Source organism: Protopterus annectens, chromosome 11.part0 (genome assembly GCF_019279795.1).
Source record: "Protopterus annectens isolate FY-2018-M chromosome 11.part0, PAN1.0, whole genome shotgun sequence".
NCBI classification, from domain to species: Eukaryota; Metazoa; Chordata; order Ceratodontiformes; family Protopteridae; genus Protopterus; species Protopterus annectens.
In genome coordinates, this window is record NC_056745.1 from 259,022,762 (window position 1) to 259,049,380 (window position 26,619).

The 26,619-nt window shown below is 42.7% G+C and overlaps 1 protein-coding gene across 25 annotated transcripts in view; it reads left to right on the forward strand.

The window, feature by feature from the left end:
• C2CD5 (C2 calcium dependent domain containing 5) overlaps nt 1-26,619 on the forward strand; it is a 1,731,257-nt gene that overhangs the window by 725,301 nt on the left and 979,337 nt on the right. For 12 of the 25 annotated variants that reach the window (XM_044087723.1, XM_044087697.1, XM_044087709.1 and 9 more), the window contains 2 exons: nt 4,269-4,478; nt 5,891-5,976. In XM_044087723.1, coding sequence (XP_043943658.1) covers nt 4,269-4,478; nt 5,891-5,976 — 296 coding nt within the window. The remainder of the gene's footprint in view (nt 1-4,268; nt 4,479-5,890; nt 5,977-26,619) is intronic. The other 13 variants (XM_044087713.1, XM_044087716.1, XM_044087718.1 and 10 more) reach the window with 2 other exon arrangements.

Sequence of the window (26,619 nt, forward strand, 5' to 3'; positions counted from 1 at the left end):
CCAGATGGTCACGCTTCAGTCCATTCTCCCATTCTTAGGAAAGGACAATTGGATGTGCTCTATAGATCTCCAGGATGCGTACTACCATATCAAAATGGCCAGGCCATCCAGGGATCATCTGCGCTTCTGGCTGGGAGCCAGTTGCTTCTAGTTTTGGGCCCTGCCCTTTGGTCTCAATACAGTCCCCAGAGTGTTCACCAAATGCATGGGAATGGGCATGGCTCACTTTAGACATTCAGGAATCCAGGTGTTTCCTTACTTGGACGACTGGCTCCTTACCGCCTCCACCAGGCATCAGCTTATTCGGGCAAGGGACGCTACCATAGATCTATGCTTACAGCTGGGTATTACGATAAATTCAGAAAAGTCTGCTTTATTGCTGTCGCAGCGTACAGTCTTTATAGGAGCAGACTTAGACATGGTCAGCATGTCCCTGAATCTCCCTCCCGAAAGAGTGATTATCCTTCAACAACAAATTGTGGATCTCCTGCCAAAACGAAAAGGACCAGCATCACAGATTCTCAAACTGCTCGGCACTATGGCAGCAGCGATTATTGCAATACCCCTTGCGAGATCTCACATGCATATTCTTCAGTGGCTGCTATTCATACAATGGACGTTTCAGGACTTACCGACGAATCCACCTAGTTCTGATTACCAACTCTTGCAAGGACGATCTTTGGTGGTGGATAACGTCAGAGACTGTGACTATGGGCCCGCCCATTTGTTCTCCCCACTCCAGTTGCAACAGTTACCACGGACGCCTCCCTGATCAGGTGGGGGAGCATTATCAGGGATGGACAGCTCAAGGTACTTGGCAGATTCATGAGGCTCATTTGCACATAAACATCCTGGAGATGAGAGCAGTTCTTTTAGCATTGCAGGCCTTTCAAGACTCTCTTCCCCTGGGCACAATTGCAATTCAGTCAGACAACATGTCCGTAGTCTGGTACATAAACAAGCAAGAAGCAACCAAATCTTACCCCCTGTGTTGAGAGGCTCTAAGATTATGGAAATGGCCAGAGTCCACACAGCGCTTTCTGATTGCAATGCACATTCTGGGGAAATCCAACGTAATTGTGGACAGACTCAGCAGAGCTATTCTGCTACCACATGAGTGGTCTCTCAGGAACGAAATAAAGGAAATGATTTTCCACAGATGGGGCCAGCCTTGCTGCGACCTTTTTGCCACCCCTACAAACACCAAGTGCAGCAACTACTTTGCCCTGATCACTCAATAGGGACAGTCCCCGAGGGACACACTCATTCACGATTGGCCTCCGAGACTCCTATATGCTTTTCCTCCCTTTCCACTGATTCCCAAAGTATTGCAGAAAGCCAGTTTTCTGGGCAGGACACTTATTTTAATTGCCCCATATTGGCCTCGTCAAATTTGGTTCCCCTTCCTGAAGCCTCATCTGTTAGAGGAGCCTTGGATCCTGGATCCAGTGCCGGATCTGCTGACCCACTTGTCAGGAGCTCTTCATCCCTCTCTTCAGTCCATCAAACTGACAGCTTGGCTGCTCCATTTCCCAGAATAGCCAATTGTTTCTAATACTTGAATGAATTTATAAATATTTATTTATTCATATCTATCTGTATATATTTATACAAATTTTATATTTCCATTTGTTTGAGTTGTTCAGGTTGTTATCTAGCATTTAACAGTATTTAGATAAATTTATATACACAAGAAAATTAAGTAATAAGACTGTTGTGTTGTGATTTTAAAATTGTTGCTGATTTTTAAAAAAAGCAGTTATATTTATTTACATATACATTTTACCTTGTATAACACTGGCTCTTTAAATTTCTCAAGTTATGTTAATTGGTTTTATAATTTATTATCTCATCTTAATTGACAGTCTTATTTTACGAAAGCGCTAACAATAAACAGGTTGGAATTCTATAGCTTGCTGCCTATCTTTGTTTTTGTTTTTGGTTTCAAGTTTATTTTTTGTTTTGTGTTTATTAAGAATGAGAAGCAGGATTTCCAAGATGGCTGCACATTGAGTAACAGCTTCTCTCTAGCTGTCCCAGTGTGAAAACAGAACCTCAGCAGAGAAGGCCAGTAGACTTGCATTTATGGGTAAATTTCAGTAACTGGCTAGTAAGTGCACTGCCTGGATCCCAGGAATAAAAAAATACAGAAGACCTGGAAAAATCAGCTACAAAAAACTGAGGAAGAAACACTGACTAGGGAAAGTTCGGCAGCTGTTCAGCAAAAAGCAATGCAACTTTCAGACATGACTTCCAATAATCTACAGGAAGATATAAGACAACTGCAACAGACCTAGTTAAAATAAACAAAACATTGATGGAGTATGTCAACGCAAACAAAAAAGGGCTGGAAAAATGGAAGAAGCTTTAAATAGATATTCAGATGAGATGATAAAGCTGCAAAAATCAGAGGTTGAAATGAAGAAAAGGCTTGCTGAATATGAGACTGCATAGAACAAAAGACGAGCAAAACAGACCGGTTGTTTGTTTACTTTGCAGACTTGAAATTGGATAAACCAGTTGCCAAAGTAACTTTAGCCATATGGCTAACTGATTGTATCTCATTTATTTATAAAAAATTGGGTATTACCTTACCACAGCAGGTAAGAACTCATTCAACTAGATCCATGGCAACTTCTTACGTTTTCATTTCCAGAACATCCTTGGATGACATATGTGCAGCAGCAACTTGGGCTACTCCCCGTACTTTATTGCTCATTACATATTGGATCAGGTCTCCAGAGGTAGAGCATCATTTGTTTAACTGTGCTCAGGAATATCCTTGCTTAGATTCTACCCGCCATTATAGGTAGGTGGGGACTCTATCCCATCAGTTGAGGATAGAATGAAAATCAGCAACACCAGGTAAAGAAGTTATGTACTTACCGTAATGTTCCATCTATAGTGTCCATTTTCATTCTTCCTCAACTTCCCTCCCACCAACCCCCATCCTTTCTATTTACAAACTTCTGGAAGAATGTGTTTTTAAAGGAACATCACTGCCCTTTATATTGGAGCTCCAGATATAGTTTATTTTTTATTCAGCACATGCAATTTTATTTCTCCTTATTTATGCATGATAAATATTTCATTTCTGGTAAACATCAGCAAACAAGATCTGAGGTAACTTAGGGTTGGTGCATTATGGGTAAGGGAGAAGCTTCAGAGTTTTTTGGTTGCCATAAGCTTTAGCAATGGCCGAGTGAACCCATCAGTTGAGGAAGAATGAAAATGGACATCACAGGTGGAACATTATGCTAAGTACATAACTTCTTTTAAATATTTTCAAGCAAATCTTTAAGTTTTAGCCACAGTTTAAAGGAATGAGTAATATTAAAAGTTATCATCCTAATCGTATGTAACTCACTACTACATAACAATTTTTGCAACACTAAGAAAGTCAGAACAAGAGGGAGTAGTTTTACTCTCCCAATTATTTGTTATTTTCTTAGTTATTGCTTGCATAGACCAAAGAAGAGACACTTGAGTCATTGGAATTATTTCTGGTATCAGAGCATTAAATAAAGTCAGTAACTTGGAAATATTACATTTGTCTAACCGCAGTGCTTGAATAAAGTTATTAATTTATTTCCAAAAAGGGGAGATGACTTCACATTCGTATACCTTATGTGTCTAATCAGCTGTTACCTCAGAATCACATCTCCAGCATTTGATTCTGCTTGATTTATACTGCTGTGTAAGCTCTAGTTTTCTGTCTATTAGAATTTGAGCTCCATTGTTAGACTTTAAATTCATTATTTTAAAACATGTACATTTCATGTACAACTGGTATTAGAACTTGTGTGTGTGTGTGTGTGTGTGTGTGTGTGTGTGTGTGTGTGTGTGTGTGTGTGTGTGTGTGTGTGTGTGAGTGTGATTTAGGTACTATTATAGTATATTTGTCATTACTTCCATACCAGTTGGCATAAGGTAATGGGCCCTACCTTTGGAGATGAATTTTAAGTTTTGAACTTTTTTTGTTTATTTCTGCATTTTTAATTGGATAAGTACTGAAAAAGTATTTGACTGAGTTTAACTTGTACCTACCCACTTAGTGACATGGCACTGTGTTACATCTCATTATATTACTGTTGTGGTGTGGTATTCTTTATGTGCACATCTGTTAATCCAGGGTACAGTTGCTTTTCATTTACTTGTTACTGATTTTTTTATCATCATGCTTTTCATTTCTTTTGTTTTTTTCTTTTTTTTTCTTGTGTCATTGTCTTCTGAACCTACTTGTTTTTTTTCTCTGCTACTTTCTCCAGCAGCGACCTTCCCACAGGGGCCTAGGATTTTTCTGAGTCCCAGCTCCCCTACTCTTTCTTCTGGTCCCCCACATCATAAAAAGTGTAACTTCCTTCATTCTGGGTCGGGGACTACACACAGTTTTACCCTTCCTCACTCTAGCTATGCCAGCCCAGCTGTTCTGAGGAAAAGTCTCTCTTTCACTGATGAACTGCTCTTGGCTGCTTCCGGTAGGACTGATCTAATCACTGCTTTGCTTTTTTACTTTTACAGTACTGTTGAATTTTGTTTGATTGATTGATTGGATTAGAGCTTCATAAATTAAGTCCTGGTTAAATGTTTTTTGCAGTACCACACGTATCAAAACCCGTTTTATTGAAACTGTGACTTTTTCAAATTTTTTTTCTCTTTTTTCCTTAAATAGACTTGTCAGTTTTATAAGTAGGCTCCCTCTTTCTGAAAAGGGTGGCCCATCTGCAGCAGAAGTTAATTGTGGTAGATATATTTTAAGAATTGAAGAACTGGTATTATTTTATCCTACCACAGTTTGAAGAAAAAAGCGACATATTCTTTTTCCAAAAACTTAGCTTTGTAGTCTTCTTACAAGTACATTGCTTTCAGTTTATGTTTGTATTCTAGCAAATTAGTATTGACCCGTTTAAAAATGAATTATTAAATGTAGTGGCTACCATGTAGAATATTGGCTCTGCTGATAGCAAAATTGGCAACTTTGTGTGCATTTGATCCGGTTTAGGTGTTTGTTCGTTTTATCTCTGATTGCAAGCATTGGTCTTGTAAGATTGATTTTTCTGGTCACCTTTTACTTTCATTTCACACTATTTTTTTGTGTGTGTGTTTCATTTCATCTTCTGTCTGCTTAGTGCTGTATAGTCCTTTTCCCCTAGGCAGGTGATGCAGGTTTATTCCTTTAAACCACTGTTTGGTTTTAGCCTTTTCAAATTTCTAGATGTGAATTCCCGGCAAAAGGCTTATACAGATGCTAAAGGTATTGATTGTACTGTTTCCTTATCTAAACACAGCTAAAAATGCTGTTCTGTTATATAGTCTTCAGTTAAATATTCACACACTAATAATTTTACAAATAAAATGTAGTGGATTATATTATAGTGTAAAGAAAATCTGATTGGCCTCTTTATTGAAAGGTCTACCATGCAGCTTATTAGCCAATAAAATGTCTGTAGATAGAAACCTATACTTAGCAAAAGTAAATGCTTTAAAGTTGACCTGTGTTTCACTGTCATTATTTAGCTTTGCATTTTTACTGACATTGTATATACATTTGTCTTGCATTTATGTTTGTCTGCTTTCCATGCCCACTTAACCTACAGTTGTTTGGATTCTAACCAGTAGTTGAATGTTGACTCTCAACCATTTCCCATTCCCTGATATTCATATAGCTAAATGAACATAATGCAGCAAATGTTGCCACCTGTATAAAAAAATGATTGAAGTGTGTAGTTGCTGAACAGGCATCTTGACAGTAGACACCTGTAGCGTTTTTAGGTAGTTCAGGCAGTTATCAGATAGTTTTTCCTGAATTAGCTGTTTTCTATGAAAAACTTGTGCCGCGTGTTATATTTCTTCCTTGTTTATTATATCTGTATACTGTATCGTTCTATAGGAATGGGAAGTGGGAGTGCTGGGAAAGAAGGAGGACCACTGAAAGCCCTCTTAAGGCAGCAGACACAATCAGCACTGGAACAGCGGGTAAGAATGCCCATTTACTGGTGGAGGGGAGATGAATTCACTGTTAACATTGTAGCACTAAGTGGTGTATTAATTCACAGAATTGTTGGAACGGTATTCAGAATTTGTGATATTACTGTTTGATAGTAGGTATGATGTTTGTAAGCAGCCATGTTAAATATTAATCAGTGTGTCTTTATTTCTAAAGGTATAATTTATTGACTTAATCTGTACACTGTAGCTGTATGACATAAGAATCAAAAGGAGACATTTGCCAGTAGTGCACCTGTGGTTTATTGCATGAATGACATTAGTGACATGCACGTGTGGAGGGCTTATCCTCCTTGTTTCTCACTGTAATGTCTTTTGTAAGACTTTTCATTATTACTCCCCTCATTAAGTCAACTACCTGTCAATTTTTAATCCTTTGCACTATGTTTATAAGCTACATTTTCCTAACTGAGTAGTTTGTTGGATCTTTTTCATGGAAGACTCAGAATGGTACTTGTAGTGACTTAAAAATGCTTGATCATGATGCTAGGGAAAGCTTCCTGTGTGTTGCCAGTATGGAGAGTCCTTGACTTCCTGAAAGCAGAGTCCGACGTTTGCTAACATAGTAAACAACTGATGTTGCAGTTGGTAAAGAACTACAGACACAGTTCATTTAATTGTAGCACAATTGTCTTGTGAGGAAAAACAATTTTTCACCATTTTTTCATATCCTCTGTTACAGACACTTCACAGATAAAATATTTAACTGCTCATTTCAGGATTTCATGTTATCATTTCCCTTGAGTAGTCAAATACTCTGCATTCCCGCTTCAAATCCTGTATTCTGTTATGCTTATTCTGGGTTGGGAGTCATCAAGGAAGCAAGCTCATGTGTGCTGATAAAGAGTTGCTTCCTGTGCTCAAGGGTTCAGGTTTTGATTCTGCCCACTTCCAGTTTGCCCACCATATGACTTTGGGAAAGTCACTTAACCTGACTGAGGAAGTCAGTTAACCAGACAGTACTCTAGGGTCACCCCTGAAAAGGGACACTTTTGTCTAATGGACTTACCTGATCAACAAATTAAAGTAAAAGTAAAGTAAAAAAGCCTCCTGCATTGCAATTCCAACTAAGAAGCCTTCACATAGATCAGTTTACCGTACAGTAAGCATTTGTGGGTGTGTTAAGACATGACCACGAGAGGCCCTTGGCTTTTTATTTACCCAAGACTCTCCATGTCTCGCTTCACTCCTCAGCCTGATCCTTTGCATTAGCATAGCTTACTAGTGTCAGCATGGTGCATCTTCTCGTAACTGCTATGACTTTGTGCTTCTAGTCTTATGTCTTCATCTCTAAAAATTATTTATTTATTTATTTTACATTTGTTGACCCGGCTAGTCTAGCTGGATATATGTCCATTTTCAGTAGAGGCCCGGGGAGAAAAGCTCCACAAAAAGATGGGTTTATATAATCAAGAGTTGTTATACATTCATATCAGAAATATTATACAAAAGGAAGGTGTTACAAAAAAAAACTGGTTCATAAGCATTACCAAGAAAAATACTTTGCAATACTTGAAATAAAATTGCAAGAAAATTCTTAACTACCCCTGCGAGGCACAACATGACATTGTCCTTAAATTTGTCCCAGTCTTATCCACCTGTACAGTAAAACTGGTCAACAAGGGCAAAAGAAATTTTTTCTAGCAGAGGGAACGAGCCAACATAATGGCCATCTCCCTCTTCTAGTTTTATTATTTAATTTATTTAATATTTACCAACTAATGTTTCACATTCCTTACCTCAGTGTTATTTATTCCTAATGTCTGTACTGTAACTCTCTTTACCAATGTCTTATAAGCCGTATCTAATGTTTACTTGTTACATATATTGCACATGAACTGTTTGCATATCAAATGTTTTATAATTTGAATTTAATATCATGCATAATGATGTTAGAAATAACTGATGATATGTTGTCCTATCTCGCCTTCATTCTTACAATGATGGGTTCGGAGCCGATCCTCGACTCCGACTTGGCCGAATACTTAGCTGAAAGTCTCAAACCTGGCTCCATGGCAAGAAGGTATCCCACAATGCAGTGGTGTAATTTCCTAGATCTCATTTGCCGCTTTACAAGGTTGGATGCGCTCATCTTGTCCGTGGCTAAGTTGTGATATATTTTTTCTATTACCTTTGTCAAAACCTGCTATTTTTGCATTTATTTAGCTTTAGTCATATTAGGTTTAACTCGTTGTGTCTCTTTGCTGCTCTTTGTTAAATAGTGATAGTTTTTTCACCTTTAGCATGGCTTTTGCTGTCGCTTTCTAGGCCCCTCTGGTATCTTGTGTAGTGGTTGTTGTTCGTCGTTAGTGTCTCTTTATAGCTCGTTTAGGTTAGAGACCTATACTCCCGTTTAAGTTAGAGGACTTGTACTGTGTTATTGTTTTGTTTGGAAAATAGAACTGTTTTAGTTAGAGGTTCTATTTTTCTTCCCTGGTTGTCGCTCCTTGTGTTGTCCTATAGTAACCCTTGGTTTAGCTTTAGCATATTAGTCTTAGCTAATAAAACTTTGTTGTTTTGCTATCGCCTTTAGGGTCTTAACTTGAAAATGTCTAAAGACCAAAAAGAGAGAGAATGTAAGACTTCGGGCTGTAAGAAATGTCAAAAGTGCTCGCAAAAAAATGTCCATCATGGATGGGCATGTTGTTTGTGTTTATTGCCTTGGTGCCATTCATCTCCAAGAAGACTGTACCTTCTGTCATTCTTTTAGTGCTAGAGTTCTTCAGGAAAAAAAAAACAAGTTGATTCTAAAAGGGCTCTTAAAGCCTTCTTCTGAGGAAGCCATTCTTAGCTCTTCCTCCTCTTCGTCTCCCTCCTCAAAAAAGGATAAGTCTCATAAAAGACAATCTCTCGCTACATCGGCTCAGTCGGAGCCACCAGTCAAACTTCCAAAAATTTCAAAGGCCACTACTTTCTTGGCTGCACAGTCCTCGGAGCTGTCGAAAGTCCTTTTGGTTGATAGGCCCGGTACTTCTGCTCCAAAGCCTACGGAACCGCAAGATACCTCCACTCGGAGCCAATCCTCCATAGGTCTCGATCTCCTTCCCTATCTTCCAGGTCTACAAGGAGCTTATCAGATGATGACTTGGAATGGGTGGTGCATAGACCCCTCAAGTCGCCGGCGCTGACTAAATTATTCTCGGCTCCCACCCAATTGGTCTCTGAGCCTTCTGTGCCCACTGTTGTTCCTCCTCCGAGCCAAGCTGGTCCTTTGGAGCCAGAGTACTTGGTACCACTTACTGTGGACCCATCGGTTCTGGGACCCCTTCGGTGTTCACTGAGCCGACATCTGCTCCGACTCTCTCAGTGCCGTCCGGTGTGTCTAGGAGCCGAGGTTTCCTGGTCATCCCCAGGGGGATTCTCAGCCCCGATCTTCAGTGCCAAGCCTACCCCTGGGAGCATCGGCTCGGGTTAGCTCGGCTCCCACGTCAGCCTCTGGTCCGATCTCGTTGGTTCTGTTGCCTTCATCTGTTTCCTCAGAGCTGGCGGGGTCCACCTTTGAGCTGTTGAGGAGTGTGTTATCTACCCATTCAACACCACAGAAGGATACCAGTACTCTTCCCCCCAAGGCACCGGCTACTGTCTCAGCACCACCCATTCCTCAAGACAGCAGAGATCCAGAGCCTCAGGATTCCCCATTGGGCGAACCCCTCTCATCCAAGGCCTCCCCAGAATATCCTTCTGAGGAGCCACCTCAGAAGAGAACCTGCAAGAGGAACCATGTTGACTCCCCAAATGAGTCTATCACTTCAGACACTGATGTCGTTGAGTCGGAAGGGTCCCCATAGTCTTTCTCTGACGATATCTCATTTGCAGATGTTCTAGAGATCCTCAAGCAAAGAGGCGGCTGGCAGACCACCACCCCTTCTGATGAGGAGTCAGTGTACCTGAAGGCTTTTGGGTCTCAATCTTTAGCCTCCTGGTTGTCTCCGCCTTTTGATGAACTAATGGACCTGGTTAGTCGAAAGGTGTGGGAGTCACCCGACACTACGGAACCAGTCCCTCGGAGGCCAAACAAATTTTTGTCAGCTCCTTCGGGTAAGGAATTTCTAAATAAAGGAGTACCAGTAGATGCTATGGTGGTGGCAGCAGCCACCAAGAAGGAACTTGCAGAGACTTCCTCATCTGTTCATCCTCCGAATAAATACTCTCGAACAATAGACAGATATGGGAAGCATATCTTTTCTTCAGCGACTTTCTCACTGCGATCGCTGAACTACTTATCCCATTTCACGAGGCTACAAAGAGATCTCCTGAAAGAGCTGAGATACTCTACAAGGTTCATTAGCTGCCGGGGTGAATGAGAAGGTCTCCTCCCAGCTGTCCACCTTATATTCCATTGTCAACTCCTCCATGAGGCTCATATCATATGCCGCAGATGGAGCGAGCAGGGCAGCTGGTTCTGGAGTTTCCCTTAGGAGACACTCTTGGATGCGCTTGTGCAATTTTGCAGAGCCCTTTAAGTCTACCTTTACTAACACCCCTTTTGATGGTTCCTCACTCTTTGGACCCAAAGTAAAAGACACTCTAACCCGGTGTGAGCAGGAAGGGAAAACTCTCTCTGCCGTTGGAATACGTTTTTCTGTACCTTCAAGACCTTATCCTAAAGGTCAGAAGAGCAGAAAGATGTGATTCAAAAGATCCCAGTGATTTTTCCAAGAGGCACGGGGTGATACCTTCCCCAGGGGCAGCGAGGGAGGTAATAATGGTAGACGCCGCCCCAGAGGCAGAGGGGGCCCGCAAAACCAGGGTGACTGCGATTCCTTTCGCGGATGTCCTTATCAGCGCTCCTGAAAGGAGGCCCGACTGCTCTACTCTAGAGGCAGTCGGGGGACGTTTATCATTGTACCCAGAAGCCTGGCGAAATATCACAAATGACAAATGGGTACTAAATATAATATCCAGAGGATACTCCATCCCTTTTTCCAAACCTGTTCCACAGACCAAAACAATCCCAGATGTTCCACCCAATCTAAGGGAACAAGCAACTATAGAGATTCAAAAGTTGCTCCACAAAAGAGTCATCCAAAATGTCCTCGCAGACCAAATAGGCTTTGGAACTTACTCAAGATTCTTTTTGGTGCCAAAAAGAACAGGGGACTGGAGGCCAATATTAGACCTTAGCAAGTTAAACGAATTTGTCAAGAAGTCAAAGTTCCGAATGGTGACACTGCAGTCTATACTTCCCTTTTTAGGGAAGGACAATTGGATGTGCTCTATAGACCTTCAGGATGCTTACTACCACATAAAAATGGACAGGACATCAAGAAGGTACGCTTCCGGCTGGGAGCCAGCCATTACCAGTTCAGAGCTCTGCCCTTTGGTCTCACTGCAGCCCCCAGAGTGTTCACCAAATGTATGGCAGTAGTCATGGCTCACTTGAGACGTCTAGGATTCCGTGTGTTTCCCTATCTAGACGACTGGCTCCTATCTGCCACCACCAAGCATCTTCTTCTACAAGCCAGGGATCTAACTTTGGACATATGCAATCAGCTGGGCATTACAGTAAATTTTCAAAATCTGCGTTGTTGCCTTGTCAGCATATTACATTCATAGACGCAGATCTAGACACTTCATCTGTGGTAGCACGTCTTCCAACAGAAAGAGTTATAGCACTCGGATAGCAGATACTTCACCTTCTTCCTAAGAACAAAGTGAAAGCGAAGATAATTCTACGATTATTAGGAACAATGGCCTCCACGATTACACTGGTCTCTCTTGCCAGAATGCACATGAGGATTATTCAATGGCTGTTATTCTCCCAATGGTCACTTCAAGAGCTTCCAGTGTCTCATCTGATCAGGATAATGGAATCTTGCAAGAACGACTTAAGATAATGGATACACTCTACTCATGTGACAATGGGCAGACCCTTTGTTCCACTTCAATCAATAACTACAGTGACCACAGACACTTCCCAGATAAGGTGGGGGGGGGAATTATCTGGGAAGAACAGTCCAAGGTACATGGCAAGAACATGAAGCTCACTTGCATATAAATGTTCTAGAGATGAGAGCAGTGCTTCTTGCGTTGCAAGAACTTCAAGACTCTCTCCCTCTAGGGACTATTGCGATTCAGTCAGACAATATGTCTGTGGTTTGGTACATAAACAGGCAGGGGGGAACCAGATCTTACCTCCTTTTGAGAAGCCCTAAGAGTATGGCAGTGGGCAGTTTCTTCTCAGTGCTTTCTAATCGCAATGCACATTCCGGGGAAGTCCGACGTGATATCGGACAAGCTGAGCAGAGCAATCCTAATGCCTCACGAGTGGTCTCTCAATCACAATGCAGTGAAAATGATTTTCCAAACATGGGGACAGCCTTGCTGCGATCTCTTTGCCACTCCCATGAATGCCAAGTGCAGCAACTACTTTACCCTAATCCCCCCTCTGGGGGAGACACGGAGAGATGCTCTTGCTCACTATTGGCCCTTGAGACATCTATATACCTTTCCACCATTTCTTCTCATACCCAGAGTAATTCAGAAAGCATAATGCTCGGGAAGGAGGATAATTCTCATTGCTCCTTACTGGCCTTGCCAAGTTTGGTTCCCCTTCCTTTGGCCTCATCTTCAGGAGAAGCCTTGGATTCTGGACCCAGTGTCAGATCTGCTGACTCGTATGTCAGGGGAGCTTCATCCTTCTCTGCACACCCTAAAACTGGCAGCTTGGTGCTCAACTTATCAGTTTAGTCAGGCTTCACAATTTCACTCCTATGGTTAGACATATCTTAATGCCCTCGCACAAAGCTTCCACTAGAAAACTGTATTCTAGTAAATGGAAGAGGTTTTCCCTTTGGGCTCAAGATAGGAACATTGATCCTTACTCTGCACCTATTCATTTATTTTGGAATTTGTGGCAGAACTTTTTCAACAAGGCTCAGCTGCAGCAACCATCAAGGTTCAACTTGCTGCAATTTCAAATTTTCATATCGGTGATTCTACTTCCAACTTAATGTCACATAGGTTGTGTAGAGCCTTCTTAAAAGGTGCTTCCTTATTAAGACCTCCCTTTAAGGAACCCCTTTCTCCTTGGGATCTAAATTTTGTTTTGTCTCATCTCACTTTACCTCCCTTTGAGCCATCTTCATCTTCAGACCTGAAGTTCCTTTCCTGGACAATCTTGTTTCCAGTGGCTATAACTTCTGCTAGAAGGATGTCAGAATTGTAAGCTCTTTCTGTTAAACCACCATATTTGATTTTTCATAAGGATAGGGTATCCTTACGTACAAACCCATCTGTTCTACATAAAGTCTCTTCTCCAAACAACATAAACCAATCCATAGAACTTCCAGTGTTCTTTCCTAATCATAGCAACAAGGCAGAGTACAAATTACATCAACTGGATGTGCATAGACAGCTCAGATTTTATTTTCATAGAACCAAAGACTTCAGAAAATCGGACCAATTATTTGTATCCTCTGATGCAAAAAAAGGATCCTCAGTCTCAAAAACTACTCTTCCAATTGGCTTTCAAATTGTATTACATTCATCTATAACTCAAATCACAAAGATTTACCTTTCAGAATGAAGGCTCATTCCAGTAGAGCAATGGCTACATCATCTGCTTTTCAAGCCAGAATTCCCATAGATATTTGTGCAGCAGCTACTTGGTCTACTCTACATACTTTTATCACTCATTACAAAGTGGATTTGGCCTCCAGGGACAGGGCATTCTTTGGTTCCACAGTGCTTAAAGGTGTACTCCCGTGAGCCACCCAGGGAAAAGGTGCTAGGGACGCTGTCCTATTATTGTAAGAATGAAGGCAAGATAGGACAACATAACATAAAGAAGTTATGTACCATGTTTGTTGTCCATCTCGCCGTTCATTCTTACGAACCCTCCCTCCTTCCCCCTGCCAAAGACTCCTTGTGGACCTGGTAGATTTTTTACTACTTTCAGGAGTTCTTTGTCTCAGCTTATTTCTCCTTCCAGTATGTATAGTATGAACTTGGATATATGTTTTTATGTATATGTTTGTAGATATGTATATAGTGTACATATTGTTCAGTATTAGCAGCAAACAAGATCTGGGGAATTACACCACCGCATTGTGGGATACCTTCTTGCCACGAGCCAGGTTTGAGTCTTTCAGCTAAGTATTCGGCCGAGTTGGAGCCGAGGATCGGCTCCGAACCCATCGTTGTAAGAATGAACGGCGAGATGGACAACAAACATGGAATGTTATGGTGAATACATAACTTCTTTTTTTGTGTTTGTATGATGTCACTCAGTGCAAGTACCTGTTTGTATGTAGATATCTAAAGAAGTATATGTAAGGTATCTTTGTAAAAAAATTGTCATAGCATGAGTATCTTAAATGCATTTGCTGGACCTTTTCTTTCTGCATCTCTGCTGAAAATGGGCTTTGCCAGTCAACAAAGACAGACAAATGAATAAAACAAATAGGTTCCTGACATATTATAAGGATACTTTCCAGTGCTGAATAAAAGCATACAATCTGGAAAGCCTGTGTAAGAAAAAAAATCCCTTTCTGTTCTGCTGCTGACATCTAGGAGTATGATTGTCCTTTACAGTAATCATTCCATTAACCCTTCACATTTAAAACAAAGAAACAAACATTACCAGTGGGAGATGGTAACATAAACACTACAGCATAATGAATACAGAAAAGAGAAAAAAAAGACATTAGGACATCAAAACTTTACTTGTGCTTGTGTTTGGGAATGGAGAGTGGTCTGAAATGTATTCATAATTCTTACCCTCTTGCTCATCAGTCTAGCTGTACTAGTCCTTTCCTCGTACAGTGTCCTTGTGTCTTCATCTTGTTTGGTGTATGGCTGTGACCTTTTCTGAATTTTTTTCCCTGATCTGTACGGTATGTCCTTTTCTACAGTTTCCATGCTGCTGTAACTTCTCCATGGAAATGTAAGCTCTGTCCTTTTTTTGCATTAATGTCTACTGTGGAAAATTTGTAGTTAAATCTTAAAATATTGGGATCTACTTTAAACTGTCTCCCAAGTTATTACGTTGAGGGCTGTGATCAACTTTCCCCTACCCCAGTAAGATTTAATATCATTACTTGGTCTGGCTGTTGCAAGTCATCCTAAGATAGATATAGTGGGGTTAGACTTGCACTGTTATCCTATCTTTTGCCTGATCACACCAGTCTACATCAATTCATTTCCATGTACTGAAAGTAAAATGGATCGTTTATTCTGCCGGACATTGGAAGCTCAGTTACAATTGCTCCTGTTTGCTTGCTTGTAACGGACAGTAATGATGCTGATGTAAATATGTTGTGTTGTCTCCCAGATCATAGCATCTGGCAGAAGGAGCAAAATTATTGTTCTTTCTTTGGGTATTCTTAGTGTAAACTTCAGACTGTGACCTTGCTCCTCTAAAAAGTTTTTTTTTATACAAGTATGTATTTTTTCTGATTAAGGGAAGCTCTAATATTGTCCTTACTTTTTCAGAACATTTGATGCAACCATCTCTTTACTGTTAGTAGGACAGCATACTCAGGCTGTTTCCTCGTTATCCGTAGTATCCATGTTTGATCCCTGATGGTTGGAACACAGGCATTTATTTTGGAATTGTTGTGCAGTTCACATCTCTGTTATCATCCCCTAGTGTCTCATATTGTTTATTGTTTTTATTCAGCTTGACTGGTTTAGGAAAGTGGTAATGGTCTTTCTTTCTTTCTTTCCCACCCAGTCACTTGTGCTTTGACTCAGCATGAGGTGGCATTTTTCCCTCCGTTCTGCCATCTGTTAGCCCCTACACCTCCTATCTCTTGATCCCATTCATTCATTGTACCACTCCTATTACAGTGGGCTCACAGAGACTGGCGGTGATGATGGTAGAAAAGTCGACAGCTGACATGAGAGGTCTGTCATCCAGGCAGCTGTTGAGATTGTTTATGCCCTTCACCTATGTCTTCGCTTCAGCAGGCTCACAGGTCACTGTGCTCCCTTGCTTTAAAGACCTGAGCGTCTGGATTCATATCCCTGAAAGCCAGGGCTTACTGCAGTAAAGGTGCTTTATTTCTGGACTGCGAAATTAGAAAGTAGCTCTGCCCCTCTTGAACTATAATAACGATACATGCTGTTTCACTAATGGTCTAATTCTCAACCTGTTATTTGACATGTGCACTTGTGCTCCTGCAGGAGCCTGCAGTGCCTTTTTTATAACTTATGCACCCTCCCACACGTGTCCCATGAAGGACACCACATGTATAGTTGCAGCACCAAGCACATGTCCTCTAGTCCATAGTTGCTGTGTATGCCTTTCATTTGTACATCTGTTAGGTTCTGGATTGCAGTGAACAGAATCATCTGCTTTCCCCCAGGATGGATAGATGGGTGTCGACTGCTAACTCTCCTTCATTGTCAGCTTTTTCACTACTTGAACTGCTACTTTGATCTTGGGGCATATATATAATATACATACACACACAGACACACACACAGACACACACACACACACACACACACACACGCACGCACACAGACACACACACACACACACACACACACGTATATTTACCCCACACACACACACACACACACACATACACATATATATATATATATATATGTGTGTGTGTGTCTGTGTGTGTGTGTGTGTATATGCATGTATACGTGTGTCTGTATATATATATATATATATATATATATATATATATTATATATATGCACACACACACACACACACACACACACACACACACACACACACACACACACACACACACACAAAGAAAACAAGAGAACTTGGAACATTAGTGAGTTTCATGCAACAGTAGTGAAATGTCAAGAAATGCATCTTTGCAGGCAGGCAAGCCTCTATGCACCACTTATAAGGTGGTATGTGAATTGCTTTGGGGCTTTCTTATTTGTTTTTAGGCTTTCTTACAGCATTCATGGTCTAAAATTGACCCTGTGGTTGGCCTAGCTGCTTTAAAGGGTTCTAAGACCACAGTAGCAGCAGCAGCTTTCAAGTCTCCTAAATGGCAAGAAAGGTAGTACCCTACCGAAGTTTGATAAGAGAGTACACATTTTCATTGCCTTGGGCATAGTCATATCATGTACCTTATTCATGTAGTGCATTACAAGGAAGAGATTAAAAAAATTGTGACCTGGCTCAAGGTTTTTCTGAAGGTTGTTTCAAAAAGATCATGTAAACCAGAGCAAACAGATGTTGAGCTTGGTACACATATTACGATGTGCAAGTTTGATGGAAGTAGTGCATTGTTTGGTGTTACATTTTGTCATAGTACCCAAAAGCTGAACAGAGCGTAAAGCTCTAAATCTCAACAAAACAGGGCAAAATAATAGAGAGTAAAAACCTTTTGTCAAAAGTTAGAACATAATCTACAGCAAAATGTGATACAGTTTAATTTAGTTAGGGATGATCTGTAAAACAGAGTGCCTTATTGAATTAAAAAAAATGAATCCATAAGTAAAGAAACACAAAGCAGATTAAGTCTCATAGTTGAAGTTTACAGTGGGAGAAAACTCTCTGCAAAGCAACTGGGAAGGGAAAAGGAATCCACAGTTACAGATGAAAAAAAGTTTTTGTTAGTCTCAACAGTTAAATCTTTTCCGTAGGTTTTTTTATTATTTTGCTGGTTCGGTGTGTGTGTGTGTGTGTGTGTGTGTGTGTGTGTGTGCATGTGTGCGCACACTCATTTACGTGCACAAGGTTGCTGATTTGGCAAGGTTCCTGCCCTGGAACATGTACAGCAAATTATGTTAGCAGCCTCTGCTTGATGACAAGGAAAGCTGCACATCCAGAAAGGAAACAAAGCTAATTTGACAACCCTGTGTAATCAAAAGTTTATGTAACAGGAAGAGCAGCTTCAGCAAAGAAACAGTATGATTTTATGCTGCATACTTTTCCATGCATAAAACTGGTCAGATGATTCTAACTCCAACCTAGTCTTTCTTTCTGAATATAATTTTTGTTTTTTGTTTTTTTTCATTGGTACTGTCATTCTTGCAGTACTCAGTCTTGGGAATTTCTGCCTGCAGGTCGTCCAGAATACCAGATAATTTCATCATCACCAAGCCAGCAGATGCCGAAGTTATAAAGGAGTTATCAGTCGGCACAATCTTCAGCTCTTTCGTAGGGGTTCCTTCAGTCTCAAAACAACAGACATCTTACTCCTAATCAAATTCAGATATTTTAGAACAATGGTCCATTTAGCGTATCCCCTGAAAGAAGCAGTGCAAGGTATTAATCAAGACTCTTCGTAGTCCCTGGAAAGGCTGGATCATGGAGACCCATTTTAGACCTTTGCAGACTAAACAAATTTCTAGTGGCACCCAAATTCAAGACATTTACTCTTCAGACTATTATCTCTCATCATTCCAGGGGCAGGGGTGGTATCTTTAGATTTGAAAGATACTTAACCTTCACATTTTAATTGTGCAATTCACAAAATTCCTGTGTTTCAGAGGAGGAGGATCTAACTTCCAATTTTGTGCCTTACAGTGTAGCTGCACCCATTATAGCCTTCTGCAGGGCCAAGGGGGTGCACGTCTATTCCCATCTGAATGACTGCTTGATTCAAGCAGCATCTATAGAGGAGTTGCACAGAACCATGCACATCATCATTAAAATTTTTCAGAAGGTAGTAGTAACCTTAAACATTCAAAAATCTTAACTCTACCCTGCCACAAGAGTCCGCTTCCTGGGAGCATTACTGGTCTTTGTCCAACAGTATGCCTTCTTGACTAAAGGCAAAGTCTGCTTCTTGTCAGTTTACTTCAAGTTCACTAACACCAAAGAAGCCATCAAAATCTGAGAGATCCTTAGGCTCTTGTGGCATATGGCATTATGCATCTTAATGATTCCCCTATCAAAGTTTCAAATGAGAAAATTACAATATTAAAAAAAAAAAAACACTGCTGGTCCCAGCACCAACAACTTTTACATACTCCAATCTGCTCCTCCCTGCCTGAAAAAGGAAATGTGGGTGGAGGGGAACATCACAAAAAGGGGGGGGGGCTTATTCAGTAATCAAGGCTCTTGCCAAATACACACTACAGACAGCTCATATTTTTTTTCTGGGGCTTTCATTTGGAAAATTTGGGAGTGCAAGGGACATGGGGCATGTGTATGGGAAAACAACACATGGACATAAAGGAAGGCAATCATTCTAGGCATGAGGGCATTCAGAGGCAGACTGAAGTCAGGACCCTTGAAACTCCTGACAGAAAACATCTCATTCATGTGGTATGTAAACAAGCAGTGGGATGCACCCACTTTTACCATGTGTGCAGACTCACAGTGTAACTTTGGGATCTGACTCAGAAGCTGCCGTAGCAGCCTCCTATAACCCGTTACATGCCAGGTCAAGAGAACCTTCTAGTTGGCAATCTGAGCAGAACTTTACTTGATCCAAATGAATGCATGTTGAAAGGAGAGATGTCCTTCCATATCACTGTTGCACTATTCATAACAAATGGGATGTACTGGCAAGGATAGCCCTATGACCAGCCAGTATATCAAACCCTTTACTTCTCACCAGTGTCATATGTCAGTTGTATATTCCCCACATCAGCATAAGGTATAGAGGTGACTACAGATGCTTTGTACTCAGAACTACTTTGCCACCTGTTCAAATGCCACAGTTGTACGTTGGTCTGAACTCCCTTTGCTGGGCTGGTTATATCGAGCCTTTTGCTGATAAGTACCCTGTTGTGTTCCTTTTTTTCTTTTTTTTTTTTAGTGCGTTTTGAGAGTTCATTTCAACCAAGAAATGGAAATGTTAGTATGCAAGGCAGATTCCCCATAAAGATTGTCACAAGTATTTGTTTTGTCTATGTGCATCACGTGACCACACTCAGTGCTCTGTTTGTCAGGCATTTGTGCCCAAAGGCTCTTCTTAGCAGACCGTCATCTCTTTCCATTTATCTTGAGAACCAGCATCTCAAGTTATTGGCCCAGTGGACCATGGCTGAATCCTTCCAGCCCCAGGTATAGCGCCTATTAACAAAAAGGCTAAAATGTTGAGTTCGGATACTGCAGCGTTCTGGCCTCTGCTGCATATCTGTCTTGAGGTGGATGATACTCCAGAGGATCACCTACTGCTGATGTCTGTTCCCTCTCCTGCGACCCGTCGGAGGCCAGCATGGAACTGGCTTCTTGCACATTTTCTGAAGCTTTGCAGTCATCCGCTGCAGACATGGGGAGGGAACCACAGCTGATTGACAAGGCAGGGTTCTGAGCCACTGAGGTTTGCTAAAACTGACACCCCCCCTTAAGAATTAACAGAAGACTAAGCACAGTTCTCCCACTCCTAGAGATCCTCAGAAGGAGAGGCAGGATTTTACTCAGAGCTTGCTTAATGCCCTGATGGCTTTGTGTTCACCTCGGGAGTTTCAGATCCTGCCCCTCCGTGTTCCTCTACCCTTTAAATGTCTAGGGAACCTGATTCCTCTGCTGAAGAATCAGATTCTGTTGAGGATTTCTTGGCCTTCTCCTCTCAAATCCCATCACCTTTGACTATGGCTCTGAGGAAGAGGAGTCCTTAACTCCTGACTATACCCAAAGGACAGGTTTTCCAAAGAGAAAAGTGTTTCACATGATGGAGCATTTTAAGTGTGACTGCTCTCAAGTTTCTGACATCCATAAAAGATATTATGAGTTGCTGCAGATGGACTCCCCTAAGTCTTCTTCTGATCCCCTCTTTTAGCTGCTTTGTTAGATACTTTTTCAGCTATTTCTTTGGCTACTGATTCTCAACCTCATGCCCCTAAGTAGCCTGACCATTTTTATAAGGTCTCTGAGGCTTTCAAGTTTCTTTCATAAGTGTCCTGCTATTGACTGTGCTGTAGTTTCTGTCTTTACTGATAAACCCTCTTGGCTTTTGCCGTCCTTTAAGCTTCTTCCCTCCGACAAGGATAGTCGAGCTATAGAGAGGCTGGGGATGAAGGGACAAACTTCTTCCACCTTGGCATTTCGTGCCATTAACTATCAAGCTGACATGACCAGGTATATATTATACATTTTGTCTCCGCTGGAAGGGGTTTTGTCTGACCTGCCTGATTCTGAGGTTAAGTCCATTACTCTTTCCTTGTTAGAATCCAGATCCCGGGTGGCTCATCACTCTAAGTGTAGATGTGATAGTGTTCAATCTCGCCGTTTGTTCTTACACATGGGTTCGGAGCCAATCCTCGGCTCCGTGCCGGCCTCTTGCAAGCTCTGCATCGAGAAGAAGCTCGAGACAATCTAATACCCACAATCCCCCTCTGCCTTTACCTCAGATCTAGTTTGCCGCTGCTGCGTTCGCATCGTTGGGAGCTAGCTCGAGCGTCTAAAGCTAAGATATAACTTTATTTGTTATATTTTATTGGATTTTCTTATTCTATTTGATATTTCAGTGATATACTGTGTGATTGTGTTGTTGACTGGTTAAATTCTCGGTACCGTTAAGCTGTTTTATCGGTTAGAATTTTTCGGGGCCTACAACCCTTCTTAAATTTGATAGGATTTGACTTTTATACCGGATTTGACAATTTTTTCTCGGATTTGACTGCATTACTGGACTTGTCTTTTACTTCTATAATGTCTGATAAGGTGAAATCAGGTTTTAAGCGTTGTCAGTGTGGCCAGAAAATGTCAGTGACTGACAACCATAGTTCCTGCGTCTACTGCCTTGGCCCTCTCCACTTGCAAGAGGACTGTTCCATCTGTCACTCTTTTAGTGGGAGGGTCATGACAGATAGGCGCAGGAAACTAATGGACAGAGGTTTATTAAAACCTTCTTTTCAGGAGGCTCTGGATGCTTCTGACCAGGCATCAAAATCCTCTAAGGAATCGAAGACGTCGGAGCCCAAGTCATCAGCTCCGAGCTCTTCAGCAAAGGTTAGATCACCGGTTCCACAGACTTCGGGGCCGAGTGTTCAACTGGTATCGGTTCCTGAGCCTCGAGTCTTGGAACCGGTGATGGAGCTCCCTCCTTCGACCTTATTGAGGTCGGCTCCGTCTTCGGTTCCTTCGACCCGTTCTTCTTCCAAACTCTCTGATATCGATGTGGATCGCGTGGTGCAGAAGTTATTGGAGCATTCGCCCTGTCCAAACTTATTTCGGTTTCCACCCAGTTGGTGTCGAAACTTGAAGGCCTCCCGGTGTCTCCATCCATTCCTCCTCCGAGACCTGTTCAGTCTTTGGAGCCGGAAGAGGCTGATCTACTGATTGTGGAGCCCTCGGGTCCAGAACCGTCTTTTTCTCGGTCTGTGCCTCTCACCTCGACTCCGTCGGACCCGATACCGGAGTCTCGGAGCCGACGGTCTGTCCTTGGTTCCGGGGCGAGTCGAACCGACGTTTGGTTCTGACTCTCCCCTCGGGCCTCGGCGGATCGATTCGGCTCCGTCCTCGGGTCGATGCCTTCGTGCCTGTGTCGGGATTCTTCCCATTTCCTCGAACCGGGAGATTCTTCGATGCGGGACCCGGGCGCTCGACCTAATGAGGAAGGTGTTGTCTACCCAGACAAACCACATCAGTGGAAGCAACCTCTCCTCCCCATAAAGGGCCGTTATCCTCCTCTGCACCCACGGCCACATCCAAGCGTCGGGCACCAGTGTCTCAGCCACCCCTGGAGGGTGCCCCATCTTCCTCGGAGGCTTCTTCGGATGCTCCCACGAAGAAGTCCCTAGGAAAAGATTGTGTAAGAGGAGACACTTGGATTCTCCACAAGAATCCTTGACATCTGATACTGACTTAGATGAGTCAGAAGGGTCCCCTAAGTCACCTTCAGAAGATGTCTCTTTCGGACATATTGGAGATCCTGAAACAGAGGTGACTGGCAGTCCCTTCCCCCTTCTGAGGATGAGTCAGTTTTGCTGAAGGCATTTGGTGCTCGCCCTTCCTCCTCCTGGGTCACTCCGCCCTTCGATGAATTAATGGAACTAATTGCTCGAAGGGCGTGGGAGGCTCCTGACACAGTGGAACCAGTCCCAAGGAAACCAAATAAATACATCACGGCACCTCAGGACAAGTCCTACCTGACAAAAGGAGTTCCAGTGGATGCTATGGTGGTGGCAGCGGCCACGAAAAAGGAGATGTCAGAGTCTTCCTCATCTGTCCATCCCCCTAATAAAGATTCTAGGACGATGGATAGGTATGGGAAGCGCATTTTTAGTTCAGCGGCTTTTTCCATGCGATCCCTGAACTATTTGACCCATTTTACACGTCTACAGGGGGATCTAGTCAAAGAGTTGGGAGATACCCTCCAGGGTACTACAGATGCTGCTGTCTCGGAGAAAGTGACAGCACAACTTAATACCCTTACAGCCATTGTGAACTCGTCCATGAGGCTAATTTCCTACGCAGCCGAAGGTTCGATTAGGGCAGCAGCTTCAGCGATTGCTCTTCGTAGACAATCCTGGATGCGCTTATGTTCCTTTGCGGAAGCCTTCAAGTCTTCCTTTACTAACGCCCCATTTGACGGTGACACTCTCTTTGGCCCCAAAGTAAAGGAGACCCTTACCTGGTGTGAGCAGGAGGGAAAGACTCTGTCTGCTGTCGGAGTCCGTTTTTCCACCCCAACCAGACCGTACCCCAAAGGGCAACGTGGTGGAAAAATGTGGTTTCGAAAACCCCAAGGAGCTTTCTCAGGCACACAGGGAGATGCCCCCTCTAGAGGCAGAGGAGGGGGCAGAGGTGGAAGATGCCGCCCAGGCGGCAGAGGGGGTCCGCAACATCAAGGTGACAGGGATACACTCCCTGGTAAACCTTTCCAGCACTCCTGAGAGGAGGCCCGACTGTCCTGCTCTGGAGGCAGTCGGGGGTCGCTTAGCTTTATACCCTCAGGCCTGGCAAAATGTAACTACAGACAAGTGGGTAAAAGCGTGGTTACCAGAGGTTACAACATACCCTTTCTATCCCATCCCATTCCAAAGAAAAGACTCCCAGATGTACCGCCCCATCTGCGAGAGCCAGCAGCTATAGAGATTTCAAAGCTGCTAGAAAAAAAGAGTCATCCAACCAGTCCCAGCGGACCAGCAAGGATTCGGGACTTACTCAAGGTTCTTTTTAGTTCCAAAGAAAACAGGGGACTGGAGGCCCATTCTGGACCTGAGCTACCTCAATACCTTCGTCAGGAAAGAAAAGTTCCGAATGGTCACGCTTCAATCGATCCTTCCATTCTTACAGAAGAACGACTGGATGTGCTCAATAGATCTAGAGGATGCATACTACCACATCAAAATGGCCAGGGCATCCAGAGATCATTTGCGCTTCCGGCTGGGAGCCAGTCACTTTCAATTTCGAGCCCTGCCCTTTGGTCTGACCTCAGCCCCCAGGGTCTTCACCAAATGCATGGCAGTGGTAGCGTCTCACTTGAGACGCCAAGGATTCCAGGTGTTTCCGTATCTGGACGACTGGCTCCTTTCTGCCACCACCCAGCCAACTATTACAGGCCAGAGACTTTACTCTTCAACTGTGTGTTCACCTAGGAATTTCCGTAAACTTCAGAAAATCCTTGCTTCAGCCATCACAAAATATTTTGTTCATAGGAGCAGAATTAAACACACGTCAGTTAATTCTAAGACTTCCCGGAAAGGATACTATCACTTCAGACTCACATCGTCTTCTACTTTTGTCAAGGAAATCTCCAGCAAAACTGGTACTGAAGGTTTTGGGACTCATGTCAGCCTCCCTTATTGCAATACCCTTGGGAAGGCTGCACATGAGAGTCCTTCAATGGCTACTGTTTGCACAATGGTCGTTTCAACAACTACCTCTAACACACGAGATTCTTATAACGAAAACATGCAAGACAGATCTAAACTGGTGGCTTCAAACGTGCAACCTTTCCAAGGGGAGACCATTTGTGCTACCCACGCCTACAGTTACGGTGACCACGGACGCTGATAGGGTGGGGGGGCATCTTTCAGGGACAGACAGTCCAAGGCGAATGGACCAATTTGGAGTACAATCTGCACATCAATGTTCTAGAGTTGAGGGCAGTGTTTCTAGCGTTGCAACACTTTGCTCCCCTTCTTCCTCTGGGAACTATTGCAGTTCAGACGGACAACATGTCTGTAGTCTGGTACATAAACAAGCAAGGGGGAACCAAATCCTATCAGCTATGCAGAGAGGCCATGAGAATCTGGCAGTGGGCGGAGTCCACGGGTCGCTTTCTAATAGCAACGCACATCCCGGGGTCATCCAACGTCATAGCCGACAGGCTGAGCAGAGCAATTCTGTTACCGCACGAGTGGTCCCTAAAACAGTCAGTAGCGAAAAGGATTTTTCGACGTGGGGCCAGCCTTCCTGCGACCTGTTTATGCCTCCAATGAACGCCAAATGCAGGAGCTACTTTGCCCTATTACCCCTCCAGGGAAGTCCCCAGGGACGCACTGGTTCACGATTGGCCCCGGGACTCCTGCACGCATTTCCTCCATTTCCTCTGATACCAAAGTTTCTCCAGAAAGCCAGAAACCTACACAGGACAATAATCCTCATTGCCCCATTCTGGCCTCGTCAAATTTGGTTTCCCTTCCTGAAGACACACTGCATTCGGGGACCCTGGATTCTGGACCCAGAGCCAGATCTATTGACTCACTCGTCAGGGGCTCCCATCCCGCTCCTGTCCCTCCATCTAGCAGCTTGGCTGCTCCAATTCCCAACTTAGCCAGGTCTGATCTTTTGTCGCCAGCAGTTCAGGATATATTGGTGGCTTCTCATAAAGCTTCCACTACTAAAACATATTCTAGTAAATGGAAGCGATTTGTATTCTGGGCAAATACACACCAAGTGGATACTTTCTAGCTCCTTTGAATAAAATATTAGAGTTTTTAACGGACTTATTCCATCAGGGTGCTTCTCCTGCTACACTAAGAGTTCAATTGGCTGCCATTTCAAATTTCCATGTGGAAGAATGTGGAGCTCCTGTTATGGCTCACAGACTTTGTAAAGCCTTTTAAAAGGGGTTTTTCATATTAGACCACCAGTCAGATCTCCTACGTCACCTTGGAGTCTAAACTTGTTGTTATCTAAATTAATGTTGCCCCCTTTGAACCTGCCTCTTCTTGCCCATTAAAATTTTTGTCCTGGAAGACTCTCTTTTGGTAGCCATTACTTCCGCTAGGCGAGTATCTGAACTTCAGGCTCTCTCCATCAAGCACCCTTATTTGATCTTTCACTCTGACAGAGTTTCTCTTCGAACCAATTCATCCTTCCTCCCTAAAGTGTGTTCTATTAACAATATTAATCAGTCCATTGAATTACCCACTTTCTTCAAAAATCACTCCAACAAAATGGAGTACATGTTGCACAAATTAGATGTTCACAGACAACTAAGATTTTACCTGGATAGAACAAAAGATCACAGAAAAACTGATCAGCTCTTTGTGGCTTTTGCTGATAGCAGGAAAGGACTAGCAGTTACCAAAAGAACTCTTTCTAAGTGGTTAACGGATTGTATAATCTATGTCTACGATTCTTCAAATCAAACTCTTTTGCACAAACCCAAAGGACATTCCACAAGGTCAGTGTCTACATCTTTGGCTCATGCAGCCCGCCTACCACTGGACGCTATTTGTGCGGCTGCTACTTGGTCTAAGCCACATACATTCATTTCTCATTATAAGGTAGACAAGGCTTCTAGGGACAGGGCAACCTTTGGTTCCACTGTGCTC